General features: G+C 32.9%; 1 protein-coding gene and 2 pseudogenes across 1 annotated transcript; all 3 read right to left on the bottom strand.

Annotated features, from left to right (window-relative positions):
• Positions 1-564: 564 nt before the first annotated feature.
• Positions 565-2,847, bottom strand: LOC107026007 (annotated as a pseudogene).
• A 723-nt stretch (positions 2,848-3,570) lies between these two features.
• LOC107025997 lies at positions 3,571-9,794 on the bottom strand (annotated as a pseudogene).
• Positions 9,795-12,582: 2,788 nt separating this feature from the next.
• On the bottom strand, positions 12,583-20,077 carry LOC107008110 ((-)-camphene/tricyclene synthase, chloroplastic-like). The gene is made up of 7 exons (XM_015207024.2): positions 19,816-20,077; positions 19,474-19,738; positions 18,900-19,290; positions 13,634-13,852; positions 13,411-13,549; positions 13,017-13,265; positions 12,583-12,919 (listed from the first exon to the last, which is right to left on the bottom strand). Exons 1-7 carry the CDS (start codon positions 20,023-20,025, stop codon positions 12,623-12,625), a joined length of 1,770 nt encoding a protein of 589 aa, XP_015062510.1. The 5' UTR covers positions 20,026-20,077; the 3' UTR covers positions 12,583-12,622.
• Positions 20,078-21,078: the final 1,001 nt, after the last annotated feature.

Below are 21,078 nucleotides of genomic sequence, written 5' to 3'. Positions count from 1 at the left end.
ATGAAAAAAATTAAAATATACCTTGAACTTTGATAAAAGAATCATATATACCCCTAAATAAATTTTTTTAAAAAAAATTAGAAGTAACAAATATAAATTTAAACTAATTTTTAACTTCCGTTAAATGAAGGGTATATGTGAGCCATTTTGTAACGGCAGGGGTATATGTGAGCCGTTTGTATAACGGTAAGGCATATATGAGCCACTTTTATAACGAGGGGTATATCAGCTCCAAATGACAAAGTTGAGGGGTATATCAAACCCTTTTTTCCCTTATTCTAATTTGTTTCTAGATTCACAATTTGAGACAAATAAAGTGAACAAATAATTTGAGACTAATAAAGATAAAGTTGATAATACATTGGTATTTTCAAGGCTACTCATATAAAGTTTGGTGAAAACTTCTAATAAGGAAAACGGGAAGCACATCTACAAATTTAACTTTTACTTGATAACCCATGCAATACTAGGACTTATGAAAACACACAAAACCAAGTGTAATAAGACCAAATTTTCTAGGTATATTATAATAATTACTTGAAAGCCAATGCAACATTAGGAATATTAAATAATGATAATGACAGGCTCAAAAAGTAATTTGGAGATGCTACTTTTAACATCGGCATGCAGATACATGAAATGCGATGTTCTTGTAATATTTTTTACAATTCCAATAAATGTTTCAGAAAATGGAGAATTTTTCCTCTGAGTTCTATTCATGAATTCCCATGTCTCCTTTATCAAAGATGTAATATGTTCTCTAGCATCTTCCTCGGAGGCACTCTTTTCGCTCATGTAACACTGAATTGATTTGGGAACGTCCCCTCTTTTCAATTCATTCTGAATTAATTATGGAATTAAATAAATTTATTAGACGTTTATTTATTGATAATAAAATACACTAACTTGAGTTTTTTTTTCTTGGTAAAATAAAGTATAAGTTTAATTTTATGCAAGAGAAAGGCATACCGAGGATGTACCCAAATCATCGTTTAAACGAAAAATAGTAGTAGACCATCGAATAATGTCAGGATAATTGGTTAAGGATTCTAAGGCCTCTTTGGTAATTTGATTTGTGACAAGCACCAATACATGGACTAATATCATTGGTACTGCAATGGAGATCGTTGCATTATCCATATATTCTTCCAGATTTGGCTTGTATCCATCGTGGTACCATTTTGCTTCTTGTAAGTATGATTTGCACAAATCTGCCCACTAGTTAACAACATATATATAACATAAGTAATTTAAATATTGAATTCGTCTCGGAGAAAATGAGGGGTATTTTGGGAAAAAAATTATTTATTAAGGAGAATGAATCTTACTGATTTTGTAAGGTAGGGTAGAACGTTGATGTCATGATTTTTGAGAACCTCATACGCAACTTCATTGATAATATTAATGAGTGCAAGATAACATACTTTCATATAGTCTGGAAGTTGCTCCATTGCTTTTGTATCCAATCTGAATTTTTACTAATTATTACTAGAAAATCAAATTTTGTAATTATTTTACGATAGAGAATTATAATTACCTTTGAATAGCAAGAGTGAAGAGTTCCAAGTCATCAAGTGTGCCATAAACATCATACATGTCATCTATTATTGAAATAAAAACAATGACTTTTGTTATCAATCTTCGAAAGTAGCTACGTTGAGGCTCAAACAATGCACCCACTGTCCAAAACATATTCTCAACAAGTATATCCCTTGAAAATGAAAGCTTTTTTGCTAGTCCTGTCTTCTTCCACCACATAATTTACATCAAAACTAATGTTTTAGCTGGAAGTGTTGGGGTCATTCTTTTTTAAACAGACTAAAAAGGAAATAGAGTCATTCTTTTTTAAATGAAGGGAGTAATAATTTGGGAGCGGAGGTTAGATGGAGTGGGGTAACAAATTTTTAATAAAAAATAAAAATAATACTAATTGGAAAGGAGTGGGTGGTTTTGAGGAGGGTTAAATTCAATCTAAGGCTATTCTGAATCTGTCACTTCAAAAAATATCTCACCTTGATAGACTTTTCAAATCTTGTTGGTGTGTTGCTTGAACAATGTTGAAGTCTAATTTAGCAAGCTCTAACAAAAGAGGATTAGCATTTGGCATTCTCTCATAAATGCTAATGTACCACCTTGTCTCTAATCTTTGCATCATCCAATGCCTTGGAAGTTCCAACGCATGAACCACTAATTCCATCATTATATTATTGTATTGATCTCCACATGAATGATTAATGTAAACATAATTCTTTAGATGTGCCTCCGTGACATTTTTCAAAGTGGTTTCACATCTAATTCTTGTACTATTGATTCATCAACCATCATCATTAAATTCTTCTTCATTTCCTTCTTCACTTCATCAAGCCGCTTCATATACATATCTCCCTATACGCAACGCAAAAGTTAATCAATTATTATGGGAATGATAACAAAACATTTCATATATTATGTAGGTAGAAATAAAATAAAATAAAAAATATACCGCGTAATTATTGTTAACGGAGTGAACATATTGAAAATCCCAGATAGTAGATTTATAATTGGCGGAACATCGGATAGTAACAGGATTCATAGAGAAGCACTGATCAAGATTGCCAACCATAATGTGTTGCAAATATTAAACTTAAAGTATGTACATAATTTGCAGAGTGAAATCCACCCGGCCCCACGTTAATTTTGAAAAACATGAGTATTGATTCCAACACACCATGCACCCCCACCCTGTCACCTGCCTCATTCTATTGACATCCCTTAATTATAGATACATATTCATCTATACGGAAGGGATGAGTTATAATCAAGGGTATTATCGGACAGTTAAATAATATTTCTGATGGTAAGGATATTTTCGTATCAAACTATTGATTGATGGCATTGTTGTACATTTTAACATGGTTTTATGACATTTTTAACTCATTTTGATATCTTTAATAATACAATAAAAATAACTTTTAGCGATAATAAATATGGATATTAATAAAGAATACCAAAGTCATTATCGATATTAATTAAGTGTCATTAAAATTAATATCACTAAAGACTTTAAGGAAATATGATTATGGTTCGCAGTCCATATGAGATGAAGGTAACGTTCTCCGATCCATAAATCTTAAATTCAAGGGAAATTTAAAAGTTGAAAAAGCAAAAGAGCACATGCGTACGTACACTAGAGAACGTGCAAAATTGGGTCCTCGCCGCTTGTCAAATTAAACGACTACAACTCACAAAATTTTTAAGAAAAAATAACCAATCTATTACCAAAAAGAAAAGGCTAAGATACCAACTTACCTAATTGATTAAGAGATTATTTAGGTAAGTTGGACAGAATTTTACCAAAAAGAAAAGGCTAAGATACCAACTTACCTAATTGATTAAGAGATTATTTAGGTAAGTTGGATCGACTTTACCAATAGGATGTATCGTGTTCAAGTTTTCTTGGAATTGAAATTGCATTTGTTAAGAACGCTTTACTCTAGGATTATGTGACATGAATTCGAATTTAGTAGGCTCTAATATGGATACCGAACATAAAAAATAAAAGAAAAAATTGACAAATTTGAATAAGACAAATTGGGATCAGCCACTTACCAAATTAAATGGTTACAAATACACGACAACGTCCAATAAGTATCACTATCATAATTTTTTATATCTGATGAAAAGTCACAAAGAATGCCCATTAGATCATGAAAAGCTGAGTGTTTTTTTTTTGCTTTTTTTTTTTTGGTATTATTGAATAGTTAGACACTACGAATTAATTATATAATGAGAGGCTCAAAGAGTAATTTGGAAATCCGATTTTTTATGTGAGAATTTTGAATTCCATGCCCATCTCCATGCTGGTACATGCAGTGTGATGTTCTTGAAAAATTGAACACAATCCTAATGAATTCTTCAGAAAATAGCACTTGCTTACTAATTTGGTCTTTGTTCATCACTTCCCACGTCTCCTTTATCAATAAATTGATGTGTTTTCTTGCCTCTTCTTCCGAAACACCCGTGTCATTCATGTAACATTGTATCGATTTGGGAACATCGCCTCTTTTCAGTTCATACTAATTTAACAAGAACATAAACGGAAAAAGAAAATGAAATAGATGAGTACTCAGAAGTTTAATATGAGAGGAATTAAGGTATGAAATTAAAACGTACGGATGATGTCCCCAAATCATCGACGAAACGGTTAATCATAGCACAACGACGAATTATGTCTGGATTTTTGTTCAAGGATTCCAATGCCTCTTTGGTTATTGGATTGGTGAGAAAGATGAATGCATGGAGTAATACCAAAGGAATTCCAATTGAAATCCATGCATTATCCATGTACTCTTCTAGTCTTGGCTTATATCCATTGTGGTACCATTTTGCTTCTTGCAAGTATGATTTGCATAAATCTGTCCACTAATTAAAAGTAACTTGTATCAAATTATATGAATGGTTTGGGGCAGAGGCCAATGTTAGATGAATTCAATTTTGTGTTATAATTAAATTCTGAATCCAATTTTATTGGTTGTGCCTCAAAGATTGAAAGTAAAAGAAGGGAAGATTGTAACTTTACTTGTTTTGTGAGGTAGGACAGGACATTGATTCCTTGTTGTTTCAGAATATGATAGTCCATTTCATTGATAGTGTTGAAGAGTGAAAGGTAACATATTTTCATGTAGTCTGGAAGCTGCTCCATTGCTTTTATATCCCATCTGAATTTGTATAACAATAAGAAATCAAAATTCAAAATCACAAACAAGGATGATAACTTTATAGATAAGTTACTATATGACTAACCTTTCAACAGCACGAGTGAAGATTTCCAACTCATCAAGACTGCCATAGACATCATGTCATCTACGACAACTATAAAAGCAACATTTTTCGACACAAGCTGTGTTGAGGCTCAAATACTAATCCCACTGAACAGAAAAAGTCTTCCACCAGTCTATCTCTTGAAAATGACAACTTCTCTGCCAAACTCATGCTCTTCCACCACCTTTACATTACATGATCAGAAATAAAACTTTTAAGACGTACAGAGTCAATATATATATAACAAGGAATTTAACTTTTTATACTTGAAAACTATAATACTATCAGATCATCTAAAAGATATAATCAAACGATACCTCACCTTGACAGAATTTTCAAATCTTGTTGGTGTGTTGCTTGGACAATGTTGAAGTCCAACTTAGCAAGTTCTAACAAAAGAGGATTAGCATTTGACATTCTCCCATAAATTCTAATATACCACTCTGTCTCTAATCTTGGCATCATCCAATGTCTTGGAAGTTCCAAAGCATGGACCACTAATTCCACTATTATATCCTCGTCTTGATTTCCACATGAATGATTATCAACATAATTCTTTAGATGTGACACCGTGAATATTGTGGCATTTTTCAGAGTGATTTCAGTTTCTGTAGAGAGAAATGATGCTTCATATAATTCCAACATACCTTTAGTGTCTTTACAAATACTCTGCTTCAGATTTCCATTCTCATCCTTGAAATCGTTCAATATATCTAGAACACAAAAAGCAAAAAAATATAAGAGTTGATTTAGATTCTATTTCTTACAATATTGTAGCTAATTTTTTTTAAAAAAGTTCCTTAGATTTAATGAAGGGCGACTCAATAAAACAGACTGCGTACGTAGAGCAAAACATGAATGAACAAGAAATAAGAGTCCAAGTAGTAATATTGTACCTTGTGAGATATGAAAACCATGTTGTCTCAAGAGTCTAAATTTCAAAGCTGTGGTATATAATGAATCTGGTGGGGCTATATTAATATTAATGCTCCTCATAATTTGCATAATTTCATCTTTAAAGTGGTAACTCACTCCAAGCCTCTCTAAATTATCAATCAACTCCAACTTCTCTAACTCTTCATCATGTGATCCTTCAACCGTCATCATCATCTTCTTCACTTCTTTCTTTAGTTTGTTTAAACGCTTCATAGACTTGTCTCCCTACGCAACATATTTATAAATTAAATGAATAAACGTGTGACATGAATATAATGTATAGAAAATGTATGTATATGTACCTCGTAAAGATTGTGTAGGGATTGAATAATTGAAAATCCCACATGGTAGGCTTGTAATTCCCTGAACGCCGCGAGCAGATATAGATTTTTTTGAAAGTACATTTTTTTTAATTACTTTTAGAATGTTGCATGCCGTTTAAATAGAATCAAAATGATAATATACCTATTTCCTATATTTAATAATTTCAGACAGAGTAAGTATCAATGATAAAAGTTTATATGACACTTGGAATTTTCAAGGCCAATCATACAAACAAATGATGAAATGTCTCTATATAAAGGATAACGTGAAGCACATTCCCACCAAATTAAAAACTCTCACTCGTCACTTTTATTTATTCATTAATATTAAAATTCTATTTTAAACAAACAGATTCTTTTTGAGACTACAATTGGAATATATATCCCCGGGCCATTTGGTTACGGTATAACTTATATTTTATTCATTTATAAAATAGTTTATTAAGTTATACTATGTTTGGTAGAAAATTTTGTTTAGGTAGAAAAGTCAACATAACTTATATCATGTTTGGTTGCACTTTATAGTTCTACATAATTAATACCAATATAACTTATGAGTGAATCTATGTATAAAATTATGCAGGGTTGAAGGTGAAATAAGTTATGTGGGTATGAGTTATACATGTATTAAAGTGATAAATCACATATTTACCCTATTAATTTATTTTATTGTTTTTAATTGGAAACTATATTGTTTTCTTATATTATTTTTATTTCTTTTTTATATTTAGATCATTTTTGTTTCTTTAAAAAAAAAATTAATTGAAAACTTTATTGTTTCCTATCAACATGTGTTGCCCTATTTTTTATTATATATAGATTATTTTCATTTCTTTTTATATACTTACCCTTTTGATTGATTTATGTAAATATAAATATTTTTTTAATATTAGAAATTGATTGTATATTTTTTAACGATACATATGTTAATCAAATATTAGCACTATTTATTATTCAATATATTTCACATTTTATTAGTATGTATTATTATTTTGTAAATAATATATATTAATAATTTACAACAAGTTTAATATTCAATAATTAATAATTCATGTATTGTAATCTCTAAACCATGCATAACTAATACCTGATTAACTAATCTCTGCATAGCTAATACATGCATAATTAATACCTGCATAACTAAACCCTACATAGCCTAATATCTGCATAACTCTAAACATTAATCAAACCGCCGTTAAAGAGGATTAAATTTGTGTGCGGAAAGAAAAATTTGTCCTACTATTTTGGAATGTTTTATATTGTAGCCCACTGCAATGAGGGGCAGAATTTAATGAATGGTCAGTTAAAAAGAAAAAAGCATATGGTATGAACTAAATAATTCATTTTATTTTTTTTTTGCTAATGAGGAGCATGATTTAATAAATGATCAACTAAAAAAAGTATATAGAGCAAATAATTCAAGAAAAATTGTTTCCCTTTTTAACGAGGATTATCTTAACCCACTACGCAAATGAGGGGCATAATTTAATGAATGATCAACTAAATAAAAGTATATGGCGCAAATAATTCAAGAAAAATCGTTTTCCTCTATACTGAGGATCATCTTAACCCACTACTCAAATAAGGAAAAAAATATAGTGAATGAAACATTTTTTGGAAATAATTTTCTTTAATTGGGAATTTGTGCTTTCTTATTTATTTCTTAAGAATTTGATTATATATCTTTATATTTATTTTTTACTCGTCATTTTATTATTTTTATTTTCAAATATTTTGATTTACGGTTTCTTACAAGTTACAAAATAACAAAATTTGCTTTTAAGTGTCTTATTCAAAATCTGAAGAAGTCCAACGAGCAATCATTATATTGAAGGAACATAATGCTATTTCGAAATTGTTATATTAGCTTATCAAATTTGTGAGCAAGATTTATTGTTCCAACTTTATTTTATGGATATTGACAAGTTGAAACTTGTTCAATAGATAGGTTTCCTATGCTATGATGTAAAACACTATTGGATAGTGGGAAAACATTTGATCCACTATATATGATCCAATTATTTGTTGGTGAGCTGTTATTTTCCTTCTGGACCATATTCTGAAATTGAGATTTGTCAAACCTTAAAATTTTGAAGCTCCAAGGTATGCATGGTTCACTAATTCAACCAAATTTTGATCCTTATCATTTTTATTTTTATTCTCTTAATTAGGTGTTTTTCTGTCAAATTTCTTGCTAACTCCAATTCTTTTTCACCTTCTATTGCAAGAAATGAAGCTTCATACAAATATAACATCCCCTTTATATCCTCATTACTAAAACCAACCGTATTGTCATAGAAACCATCAAAGATTTCTGCAATCAAAACAAGACTTATATCATATGATTCGAATTCGAAATACAAAAATATCTCAAAATTTTAGACAAAATGATTTTCTTGAGGCCACTATTGAAAAAACATGTCCCCCCATTATGTAGGTCGATTAAATTTGTCTGCACCTCTGTGGAAAGAAAAATTTATCCAACTACTCTGAAATATGTTATCTAGCCCCTAGGCTAATGAGGGGTGTTAGAAGTCTTATTGTTTTGAAAGATGGCAAAATAGCGTGGAACAGGTTGTAACAATGTACATGTAACAAACGCGTCAACTTGTGCTCAAAATTGTAACAAATGCGTTTGAATCTGCGTAGTATGAATACACGATTTAAACAAGTATCATTAATAACAAAGTTGAAGGAGAAATCTATTTAAGGAAATTATGTTTTTTTATTTAAATAATAAAAGTGTGCTTTCTTATTTATTTAAGAAAATTTTGTAAAAAGGTCTTTTACTATGCAACGAGGAATTCTACGGGAAGGAGGATTTCGAGTTAAACAAGGATTTGAAGACATGACAAAGTCAAGAAGGAGTTGAGGAGATGTGATCTATAAATAGGGCGATAGTTTTGCTTATGAAGATTGCGCACTAAACATAGAGAGAAGATCAAAACACGATCAAGAGATTTGAGAAAGTTTCGAGAGTTACTTGGGAGCGTTGCCAATTTGTGAGGAAAACGTTGTAAGATTGTAATTAAGAGTTTTGATTACAATCGAGTGTGTGTAGGATTCGTCTAACAAGTTTGAGAAACTTGACGGACGGTAGAAGACTTAAACCTGGGGTTTTTTGTCTTAGGTAGCTAGGAATTAGAGTTTATAATTTCTTAGTTAGGAATTAGAGTTTATAATTCCTTAGGTTACAGAGCTTTGTAATCATTGTACTGTTTGAAGTTTATAAATAATACAAAGTATTGTTCGAATTGATTATAAGTTTCAAACAAACAGAAATGCATTGTCTGTACATGTTCCTTAGAAGAATTCAGAAGGATAGAATTCCAACAAGGGGCATAATTTAATGAGCGGTCAGCCAAAAAGATAAATGCATATGGTGCAAATTATAATCTAAAAAAGATAAATGCATATGGTGCAAATTATAATCTAAAAAAACGGAATGTAAATTTGAATTAGTCAGGCTAAAAAGTTTTGGATGCTAAATGGATATAAGAACAAAATATTTAATAAAATAGAACCTTGTGAAATGTAAAATCCATGTTGTCTCAAGAGCCTAAATTCGAGAGCTTTAGCATACAATTGATCTCTTTTGCTATCTTTATCACTTAAATTATTCAGAATACTGGAAATTTCATCTTCAAAGTGATAAGATAATCCAAGCCTTTGCAAATTATCAATAATCTCCAATTGCTTCATGTTACGATCACTAAGCATAATCTTAACTTCCATCTTCAGCTCATCGCGGCGTCTAATGAATTTCTCGTACTACATAAATAGATTAGGGTAAAAAATAAATTAAAAGATGTAAAATATATAATACAAAGTTTTGTTGAATAAGTTGCTAATTACAGAATAATGATTCTTCATTGATTGAATATGATTATAGTCCAGTATAGAAGGTTGATAATTTCCAGATCGTCTAATTGGGGAATTAGATATGCAGGATTTTGAAACCTCAAATTTCGAAATTAAATTTGGTTTGCTAATAAACATTGATGCAGAGATAATCATGATTGTGTTCCATTGTCATTTCCAGTTTATGTCAACTAGCCATATGTGTAAAGTATATACATGAGCTTAGCATTTTGCTATATATAGCCTATTAGAATTAGTAGTTTATTACACATAAGTGCTAAGGTGGAATTAAAGAGCTTTGCTGACGAGTTTGACGGAAGTAGCTTTATGTGAAATATGTTAGGCTTAACTCACATCCGAAAAGCTAGCTTTTGGGATTTAAGTTAGGCCTAAGACCTAATTTCACATGATATCAGAGCAGGTTTGTCTCACCCGATGCTAAGCACTGTGCTTGAGGTGGGGTGTTAAAAAATGACAAAAGTCTACGTCGGTGGTTAATGAGATGAGTGGACTCTTTATAAGTATTGTGCAATCCTCCTCCCTTTAAGTTAGCTTTTGAGGTGTAAGTTAGGCCTAGAAACTAATTTCTATATTAAGAATGTATAAGTAATTGTTCAAGAATCCAACGTACTATATTTTTTATAATTCAAAATGTATTAACTCATAATCTTGATTAGATCCTTTGCTCTAACGTGTACTTTTCATGCAATAACTTATATGATTTTGTAGATTTTATCTAAGTCATGATGGTTTAGTATGCATATATGATATATTAAAGTTTGATTAGCCCACTATTAGAAAGAAAATAGCACAAAACAAAACAGTAATCTAAAGGAAGATAGCAGAAAACAATAATCCAGGAACTAATCCGATTTTTTTTAAAATGAAAAATTACACCGTATAACGTTAACACTAATTTTTATGTAGATATTAAATCCTATTCGACTTATTCATATATTTACTTTTTCATATTTTAAAGCCTTAAATAAAAATCCTGATTCCACCATGATATACATCAATAGTACTTATGTTTCACATGACTATAAAAATAATTGAACAGACGATCAACTTCAGTTCACAAAGAGTCATTTTTATATCCTTTTGATAGATTTGCACTATCCGATTTATATAGTTCCATTCTTGTTAGTCGTTTTACTTTTTAAAATCAATGCTTCTCTGTCTCATATTATGCGACACTTTTTGACTTGACGCAACATTTAAAAGAAAAAATTAATTTTGTTTGAAATTTATGATCTAAAATAATCTTAGATATTTGTGCGATCGAGATTCATTTCATTAAAGATAAAGTTGGTTCTAATTATAGTATGGTGATTTTTTTAATGACTGACTATAAAAGAGAAAGTGTCATATAAAATAAAATATTATTCAAAATTATAAATACGCCACAATCCCAAATCTGATTTTATAATATCATTTATATCTATATCTCCATATAACCACCATCTCGTCATATCGGATAGTAACAGGATTCATAGAGAAGCACACTAGTAGTGATGTTGTTGAGGTGATCAAGATTGCCAACCATAATGTGTTGCAAATATTAAACTTAAAGTATGTACATAATTTGCAGAGTGAAATCCACCCAGCCCCACGTTAATTTTGAAAAACATGAGTATTGATTCCAACACACCATGCACCCCCACCCTGTCACCTGCCTCATTCTATTGACATCCCTTAATTATAGATACATATTCATCTATACGGAAGGGATGAGTTATAATCAAGGGTATTATCGGACAGTTAAATAATATTTCTGATGGTAAGGATATTTTCGTATCAAACTATTGATTGATGGCATTGTTGTACATTTTAACATGGTTTTATGACATTTTTAACTCATTTCGATATCTTTAATAATACAATAAAAATAACTTTTAGCGATAATAAATATGGATATTAATAAAGAATACCAAAGTCATTATCGATATTAATTAAGTGTCATTAGAACTAATATCACTAAAGACTTTAAGGAAATATGATTATGATTCGCAGTCCATATGAGATGAAGGTAACGTTCTACGATCCATAAATCTTAAATTCAAGGGAAATTTAAAAGTTGAAAAAGCAAAAGAGCACATGCGTACGTACACTAGAGAACGTGCAAAATTGGGTCCTCGCCGCTTGTCAAATTAAATGACTACAACTCACAAAATTTTTAAGAAAAAATAACCAATCTATTACCAAAAAGAAAAGGCTAAGATACCAACTTACCTAATTGATTAAGAGATTATTTAGGTAAGTTGGACAGAATTTTACCAAAAAGAAAAGGCTAAGATACCAACTTACCTAATTGATTAAGAGATTATTTAGGTAAGTTGGATCGACTTTACCAATAGGATGTATCGTGTTCAAGTTTTCTTGGAATTGAAATTGCATTTGTTAAGAACGCTTTACTCTAGGATTATGTGACATGAATTCGAATTTAGTAGGCTCTAATATGGATACCGAACATAAAAAATAAAAGAAAAAATTGACAAATTTGAATAAGACAAATTGGGATCAGCCACTTACCAAATTAAATGGTTACAAATACACGACAACGTCCAATAAGTATCACTATCATAATTTTTTATATCTGATGAAAAGTCACAAAGAATGCCCATTAGATCATGAAAAGCTGAGTGTTTTTTTTTTGCTTTTTTTTTTTTGGTATTATTGAATAGTTAGACACTACGAATTAATTATATAATGAGAGGCTCAAAGAGTAATTTGGAAATCCGATTTTTTATGTGAGAATTTTGAATTCCATGCCCATCTCCATGCTGGTACATGCAGTGTGATGTTCTTGAAAAATTGAACACAATCCTAATGAATTCTTCAGAAAATAGCACTTGCTTACTAATTTGGTCTTTGTTCATCACTTCCCACGTCTCCTTTATCAATAAATTGATGTGTTTTCTTGCCTCTTCTTCCGAAACACCCGTGTCATTCATGTAACATTGTATCGATTTGGGAACATCGCCTCTTTTCAGTTCATACTAATTTAACAAGAACATAAACGGAAAAAGAAAATGAAATAGATGAGTACTCAGAAGTTTAATATGAGAGGAATTAAGGTATGAAATTAAAACGTACGGATGATGTCCCCAAATCATCGACGAAACGGTTAATCATAGCACAACGACGAATTATGTCTGGATTTTTGTTCAAGGATTCCAATGCCTCTTTGGTTATTGGATTGGTGAGAAAGATGAATGCATGGAGTAATACCAAAGGAATTCCAATTGAAATCCATGCATTATCCATGTACTCTTCTAGTCTTGGCTTATATCCATTGTGGTACCATTTTGCTTCTTGCAAGTATGATTTGCATAAATCTGTCCACTAATTAAAAGTAACTTGTATCAAATTTTATGAATGGTTTGGGGCAGAGACCAATGTTACATGAATTATAATTAAATTCTAAATCCAATTTTATTGGTTGTGCCTCAAAGATTGAAAGTAAAAGAAGGGAAGATTGTAATTTTACTTGTTTTGTGAGGTAGGGCAGGACATTAATCCCTTGTTGTTTGAGAATATGATAGGCCATTTCATTGGTAGTGTTGAAGAGTGAAAGGTAACATAGTTTCATGTAGTCTGGAAGCTGTTCCATTGCTTTTATATCCCATCTGAATTTGTATAACAATAAGAAATCAAAATTAAAAATCACAAACGATTAAGTTAACTTTATAAAAGTTACTATATGACTAAACCTTTCAACAGCACGAGTGAAGATTTCCAACTCATCAAGACTGCCATAGACATCATAAATGTCATCTATGACGACTAAAAAAGCAATGTTTTTCGCCAACATTCTTCGACATAAGCTGTGTTGAGGCTCAAATGCTAATCCCACTGACCAGAAAAAGTCTTCCACCAGTCTATCTCTTGAAAATGATAACTTCTCTGCCAAACTCATGCTCTTCCACCACCTTTACATTACATCATCAGAAATTGTATTATACATGTTTTAACTTTTAAGACATACAGAGTCAATATATATATAACAAGGAATTTTATTACGGGAATATGCACATATTTGGTACATATCTTTTGGGAATATTGGGAATATTTGATTGGAATATAATCTTTGGGTAAATATCTTGTAATTAGGCATAATTGATGTAATTGGTTGTTGTTTCCTTGATTCTAGGGAATTAGGCTGTATGTAAACATATATATGCTTTGCATTGTTAATGACAGAATCAAGCAATTGCCATTAATTTCTTCATGGTATCAAGAGCAGGTTAATTTTTTCTCCAATCTGCCATGGCCGGTGATGATGGTGTACCACCACCACCACCTTCAAAAATTGAAATTCACAATCCCTTTTACCTCGGTGCACATGATAGGCCGGGGGATTTTATAACACCTATTAGACTCAAGCTTGATAATTTTGATTCTTGGTCACATGCTGTTAAAGTTGCTCTCTCCTCTCGTCGTAAGTTTGGTTTTCTTGATGGTACGATCGTGGATGCTGTATCTCCTGCAACAAAGGAGGATTGGATCGTAGTCCATTGTATGCTCGTATCATGGCTCATGAATACGATCGATCCCGAGGTAAAATCTATGCTTTCCAATTATGATAATGCAAAACGGTTGTGGGATGATTTGCACGAACGATTTTGTGTTGTGAATGGACCTCGGATTCATCAACTGAAATCTCAAATTAATAAATGTGAGCAAACTAAAACCATGTCTGTTGCAATTTATTATGGGAAATTAAAGGTTTTGTGGGATGACCTTGCAAATTTACAACCTTTAATTAATTGTAATTGTGGTAAATGTTCTTGTAATGTGGGCAAGCAACATGAAAAACGACGAGAAGATGATATGTTGCAACAATTTCTGCTTGGTTTGTATTCGGAGTATTATGCGCAGATTAGGTCTAATATACTTGCTCAAGATCCTTTGCCATCATTGAACAAAGCCTATCAACAAGTGTCTCAAGAGGAGCTTGTTCGTGGCCTTGCTCGTGTTCAAGACGACCCCTCATCTGCTGTAGGGTTCGCTGTTCGTGCGACAACAGGTCAAGGTCGTGGTTCAAATGATAAGCATGTCACGAATAAGCCTGTGTGTAGCCATTGCAAGAAGCCAGGCCATCTTGTTGCTGATTGTTATGCTCTCCAAGTATGTACTCATTGCAAGAAGCGAGGACACAATGTTAGTCGATGTTATGAGCTTAATGGGTACCCTGAAGGTTATACTCCGGGAGATCGAGGAAACAAACCCACCACGACCAGTCACGGCCGTGGGGTGGCGCGTGCCAATGCCACAGCCGGCAGCAGCCCCTCTCCACCTCTTCCGCCATCAAATTCATCCAAGTCTACTACTCCTTCGTCTTCACATGGTCAAGTTTTTTCAGATGAACAATGGAAAGCAATTGTGGGATTTTTTGGTAATTCTAATATACCGGAAAATCGCCTGAGTGGTAAGTTTGATAATACTTCTTGGATCATTGATACAGGAGCGACTCATCATGTAACTGGAGAAAAATCTTGGTTGTTTGACATTAAACAATTACATTGTCCTGTTGGTTTACCAAATGGGGACACTGTTATTGCATCAATGGAGGGATCAGTTTATTTGTCAGATACGATCACTCTAAATCATGTTCTTTATGTTCCTAACTTAAGCTGTAATTTACTTTCGGTTTCGCAACTTAATGATAATTTGCAATCAATTGTCACATTTAATTCTGATATGTGTTTGATACAGGACCAAATGAAGGCTCTGATTGGAACGGGAGTTAGGCGGGATGGACTATACTACTTCAGCAAACCAGAGGTGGTGTCTGCAGTTGAAGCTACATCTGATGTGGAATTGTGGCATAGGCGAATGGGACATCCTTCTGAGAAAGTAGTTAAGTTACTTCCTCCTGTTAGTCGGTCTAAGACTAGTTTGAATAAAGGATGCGAAGTATGTTTTCGTGCTAAGCATCACAGAGACAGATTTCCTTTGAGTAATAATAATTGTTCTAGAATATTTGAGAAAGTTCATTGTGATTTGTGGGGTCCTTATAGACATGAGTCCTCGTGTGGTGCTCGTTATTTTTTGACTATTGTTGATGATTTTTCAAGGGCTGTATGGATTTATTTGATGGTTAATAAAACGGAAGTTTTTTCTATGTTTATGACTTTTGTCGCTATGGTTGATAGACAATTTGGTCAAAGTATTAAAATTGTACAAAGTGATAATGGTACTGAATTTAAATGCTTATTCAATTTTTTCCGAGATACTGGTGTTATTTTCCAATCCTCTTGTGTGGGTACACCTCAACAAAATGGGAGGGTAGAAAGGAAACATAAACACATTTTGAGTGTGGGGAGAGCGTTGCGTTTTCAAGCCAACTTGCCTATTTATTTTTGGGGAGAGTGTGTCCTTGCAGCAGCCCATTTAATAAACCGCACTCCAACTCCTATCCTGCAAAATAAAACACCCTTTGAAATTCTGTTCAATAAATTACCCAATTTTGATGTTATCCGCACCTTTGGATGTCTTTGCTTTGCTCATAATCAGAAAACAAAAGGGGACAAGTTTGCTAGTAAAAGTAGGAAATGTGTGTTTGTGGGGTATCCATTCGGGCAAAAAGGTTGGAGAGTGTATGATTTGGATGCAAAAGAATTTTTTGTTTCTAGAGATGTCAAATTTATTGAAGATGTGTTCCCGTTTAGTTCTCCCGATGATGTTAATATTGAGTCCAATGCGGATTGTGTGGGTGAAATTCATGAAGATTTTGCGGACTTGGGTGTCTGTGATGAAGATTGTGGTGTGGAAATGCATAGTTGTGATCAAAGGGGGGAAGGAACGAGTCGTAACCATGGGAACCATAGGAACCAACCCGCAGCGTCTGCCCAGCAGCCCCAGCCCACGCAAACTGTCACGCAGCCTGATGCTGGCAGCAATGAACAGCAGCTTGAAGACCTACAACAGTCCACTGAAAATATGGGTCGTGGTTTCCGTACTAAGTATCCCTCGGTTAAGCTTCGTGACCATGTCACTCACACTGTTTTTGCTAGTAGTCCATCCCTCCCGGCTTCAGTTTCTGATCATCCTTCAGGTACTCCGTATCCTCTTGCACATTATATACATTGTGATAATTTTTCTGTAAATTACCGTAAGTTTGTTGCAGCTGTAGTTAGTAACAATGATCCTAAATCATTTAAGGAGGCAATGAGATATGAGGGTTGGAGACAGTCAATGAAAGAAGAAATACGAGCACTTGAAAACAATGGCACTTGGACCTTGGAGCTGCTTCCACCTGGTAAGAAAGCACTTGGCAGTCAGTGGGTTTACAGGACAAAGTTCTTGTCCAACGGTGAGATTGAAAGACTGAAATCTCGATTGGTTGTACTTGGAAATCATCAGCAGGCAGGTATTGATTATACTGAGACATTTGCTCCAGTTGCTAAAATGACTACTGTTCGTATTTTTTTGGCAATAGCAGCATCTAAGAATTGGGAACTTCACCAAATGGATGTTCACAATGCCTTCTTGCACGGTGATCTTGATGAAGAAGTCTACATGAAGTTGCCTCCCGGATTTGAGTGTTCCGATCCTAATATGGTTTGCAGATTAAGAAAGTCTTTGTATGGCTTGAAGCAGGCTCCCAGATGTTGGTTTGCAAAGTTAGTCACAGCTTTGAAAGAGTATGGCTTTCTTCAATCTTATTCAGATTATTCTTTATTTACATACACTAAGACAGGTATACAGATTAATGTCTTAGTCTATGTTGATGATATTGTGATCTCTGGGAATGATTCCGCTGCTTTGTGTACTTTCAAGTCTTATCTTAGTGATTGTTTCAAAATGAAGGACTTGGGTCCTTTGAAATATTTTCTGGGAATAGAGGTTGCTAGAAGTTCTGCAGGTCTGTTCTTGTGCCAAAGAAAATATACTCTGGATATTATTTCTGAAGCAGGATTGTTAGGAGCTAAGCCAAGCGGATTTCCTATAGAGCAAAATCATAAGCTTGGCTTAGCCAGTGGTGATTTACTTGAAGATCCAGAATCGTATCGCAGGCTTGTTGGTCGATTGATATATCTTGCAGTTACTCGTCCAGATTTGGCTTATTCTGTTCATATCTTGTCTCAGTTCATGCAGGAACCCAGAACTGAGCATTGGGAAGCGGCCTTGAGGGTCGTTCGATATTTGAAAGGGACACCGGGTCAAGGCATTCTTTTGAGTGCAGATTGTGATTTAACTCTGCAGGGGTGGTGTGATTCAGATTGGGCAGCATGTCCACTTACTCGTCGTTCTCTTACAGGTTGGCTCGTGTTTCTTGGTAAATCTCCTGTATCTTGGAAGACAAAGAAACAGCATACTGTTTCTAGGTCCTCGGCTGAGGCAGAATATAGGTCTATGGCGGCCATCACTTGTGAGTTAAAATGGTTGAAAGGTTTATTGTTGAGTTTGGGAGTACATCATCCAAAGGCAATTAAGTTGTTCTGTGACAGTCAATCCGCTTTACATATTGCGAAGAATCCTGTTTTTCATGAACGAACGAAGCACATAGAAGTTGACTGTCATTTTGTTCGGGATGCAATCAATGAGGGCTTAATTTCTCCATCTCATGTTCCTACATCTTCTCAATTGGCAGACATTTTTACTAAGGCTCTTGGTAAAATGCAGTTTGATAATTTACTCTCCAAGTTGGGCATCCATGATCCTCATGCTCCAACTTGAGGGGGGGTATTACGGGAATATGCACATATTTGGTACATATCTTTTGGGAATATTGGGAATATTTGATTGGAATATAATCTTTGGGTAAATATCTTGTAATTAGGCATAATTGATGTAATTGGTTGTTGTTTCCTTGATTCTAGGGAATTAGGCTGTATGTAAACATATATATGCTTTGCATTGTTAATGACAGAATCAAGCAATTGCCATTAATTTCTTCAAATTTAACTTTTTATACTTGAAAACTATAATACTATCAGATCATCTAAAAGATATAATCAAACGATACGTCACCTTGACAGAATTTTCAAATCTTGTTGGTGTGTTGCTTGGACAATGTTGAAGTCCAACTTAGCAAGCTCTAACAAAAGAGGATTAGCATTTGGCATTCTCCCATAAATTCTAATATACCACTCTGTCTCTAATCTTGGCATCATCCAATGTCTTGGAAGTTCCAAAGCATGGACCACTAATTCCACTGTTATATCATCGTCTTGATTTCTACATGAATGATTGTCAACATAATTCTTTAGATGTGACTCCGTAAATCTTGTTGCACTTTTCAGCGTGTTTTCAGTTTCTGTAGAGAGAAATGATGCTTCATATAATTCTAACATACCTTTAGTGTCTTTACTAATACTCTGCTTCAGATTTCCATTCTCATCCTTGAAATCGTTCCATATATCTAGAACACAAAAAGCAAAAAAATATAAGAGTTGATTTAGATTCTATTTCTTACAATATTGTAGCTAATTTTTTTTAAAAAAATTCCTTAAATTTTATGAAGGGCGACTCAATAAAACAGACTGCGTACGTAGAGCAAAACATGAATGAACAAGAAATAAGAGTCCAAGTAGTAATATTGTACCTTGTGAGATATGAAAACCATGTTGTCTCAAGAGTCTAAATTTCAAAGCTGTGGTATATAATGAATCTGGTGGGGCTATATTAATATTAATGCTCCTCAATATTTGCATAATTTCATCTTTAAAGTGGTAACTCACTCCAAGCCTCTCTAAATTATCAATCAACTCCAACTTCTCTAACTCTTCATCATGTGATCCCTCAACCGTCATCATCATCTTCTTCACTTCTTTCTTTAGTTCGTTTAAACGCTTCATATACCTGTCTCCCTATGCAACACATTTACAAATTAAATGAATAAACATGTGACGTGAATATATTTTATATAAAATGTATGTACATGTACCTCATAAGGATTGTGTAGGGATTGAATAAATTGAAAATCCCACATGGTAGGCTTGTAATTCCCTGAACGCCTTGGGGTGGAAATAGGAGTACTAATGTTGTTGATGGCGCCGCGAGCAGATATAGAGTAGTGATGGAGTGAGGAAAAACAAGTAAATGATGGTCTATTGGAGGTGACCATCACTCCTGCGTTACTCAATATTGAAACCATTTTATTGATTCTGATTTAATGTTTTTGGCAAGTATATTTGTTTTTTTTTTTTTTTTATACTTTTAGGATGTTGCATGCCGTTTAAATAGAATCAAAATGATAATATATGATATTCCCTCCGTTTAAAAAAGAATGACATAGTTTGACTTGAAACAGAGTTTAAGAAAAAGAAAGAAGACTTTTTAATCTAGTGGTTCTAAATTAAAGTTATGTCAAATGTACCAAAATGCCCTTTAATCTTGTGGTGTTAAACATGTCACGCGAAAAATTAAAGTTAAAGTGTTTCCAAAAAAGAAAATGGATTAATCTTTTAGAAACAAACTAAAAAAGAAATAGGACATTTTTTTTGAAACGGAGGAAGTAATATATGTATTTCCTATATTTAATAATTTCAGACAGAGTAAGTATCAAAGATAAAATTTTATATATAACACTTGGAATTTTAAAGGCCAATCATATAATTTACGATTTAGGATATTCAAGGCCAACCATACAAATAAATGATGAAATGTCTTCTTTAGAGATATGAAAACCATGTTGTCTGAGGAGCCTAAACTTTTACTATTAATTAATTGTCGTTAAAATTCATTTTTGATGTACCATGCTTAAAAGGTCAATACTAAAGATACCACTTGCAAAAAGAAAAAAAAATATAATAATGCTCTATTTCTTTTTTCTTTTTTTTGGTTAAACATTTAAATCTATCTGTACCATGCTTATAATGCCTGGTCAATATCTTTCCTAGGACAGTGATGAAACAAAAACAAAAGGCGGACCCCTTCATCATTAATATTCGTGAACACAAGGAAAATGTGGTGGTTACAACAAGGGTATTACAATGGCATGGTTAGTCCGTTCAAAAGTTATTTCGGTTAAGATGTGTTAAAAATTTTTTTTTTTGAATGTTTGTCCCTTAGACTACTCATATTATAGGTAATTAACGTTATATTATATTAAGAAATCGTTCGATAGAGCATATAAAAATATTAGTAAATGTGAATTATTTCTTGTGGTTGCTCTCTTTTTATGAAATAACTGAATCTGTTGTAGTGG

This window comes from Solanum pennellii, chromosome 1 (assembly GCF_001406875.1).
Source record: "Solanum pennellii chromosome 1, SPENNV200".
Lineage (NCBI taxonomy): Eukaryota > Viridiplantae > Streptophyta > Magnoliopsida > Solanales > Solanaceae > Solanum > Solanum pennellii.
This window is presented reverse-complemented; position numbering and strand designations above follow the sequence as displayed.

What these genes read in the sequence shown, in the direction of transcription:
- LOC107008110 (XM_015207024.2), bottom strand. Translation starts at nt 20,025, where the DNA reads ATGGTTTCAATATTGAGTAACGCAGGAGTGATGGTCACCTCCAATAGA. An exon ending in CCCTACACAATCCTTATGAG is followed by an intron (nt 19,739 to 19,815) that starts GTACATGTACAT and finishes TGTGTTGCATAG; the next exon opens with GGAGACAGGTATATGAAGCG. An exon ending in ATGATTTGGGGACATCATCC is followed by an intron (nt 12,920 to 13,016) that starts GTACGTTTTAAT and finishes TTGTTAAATTAG; the next exon opens with TATGAACTGAAAAGAGGCGA.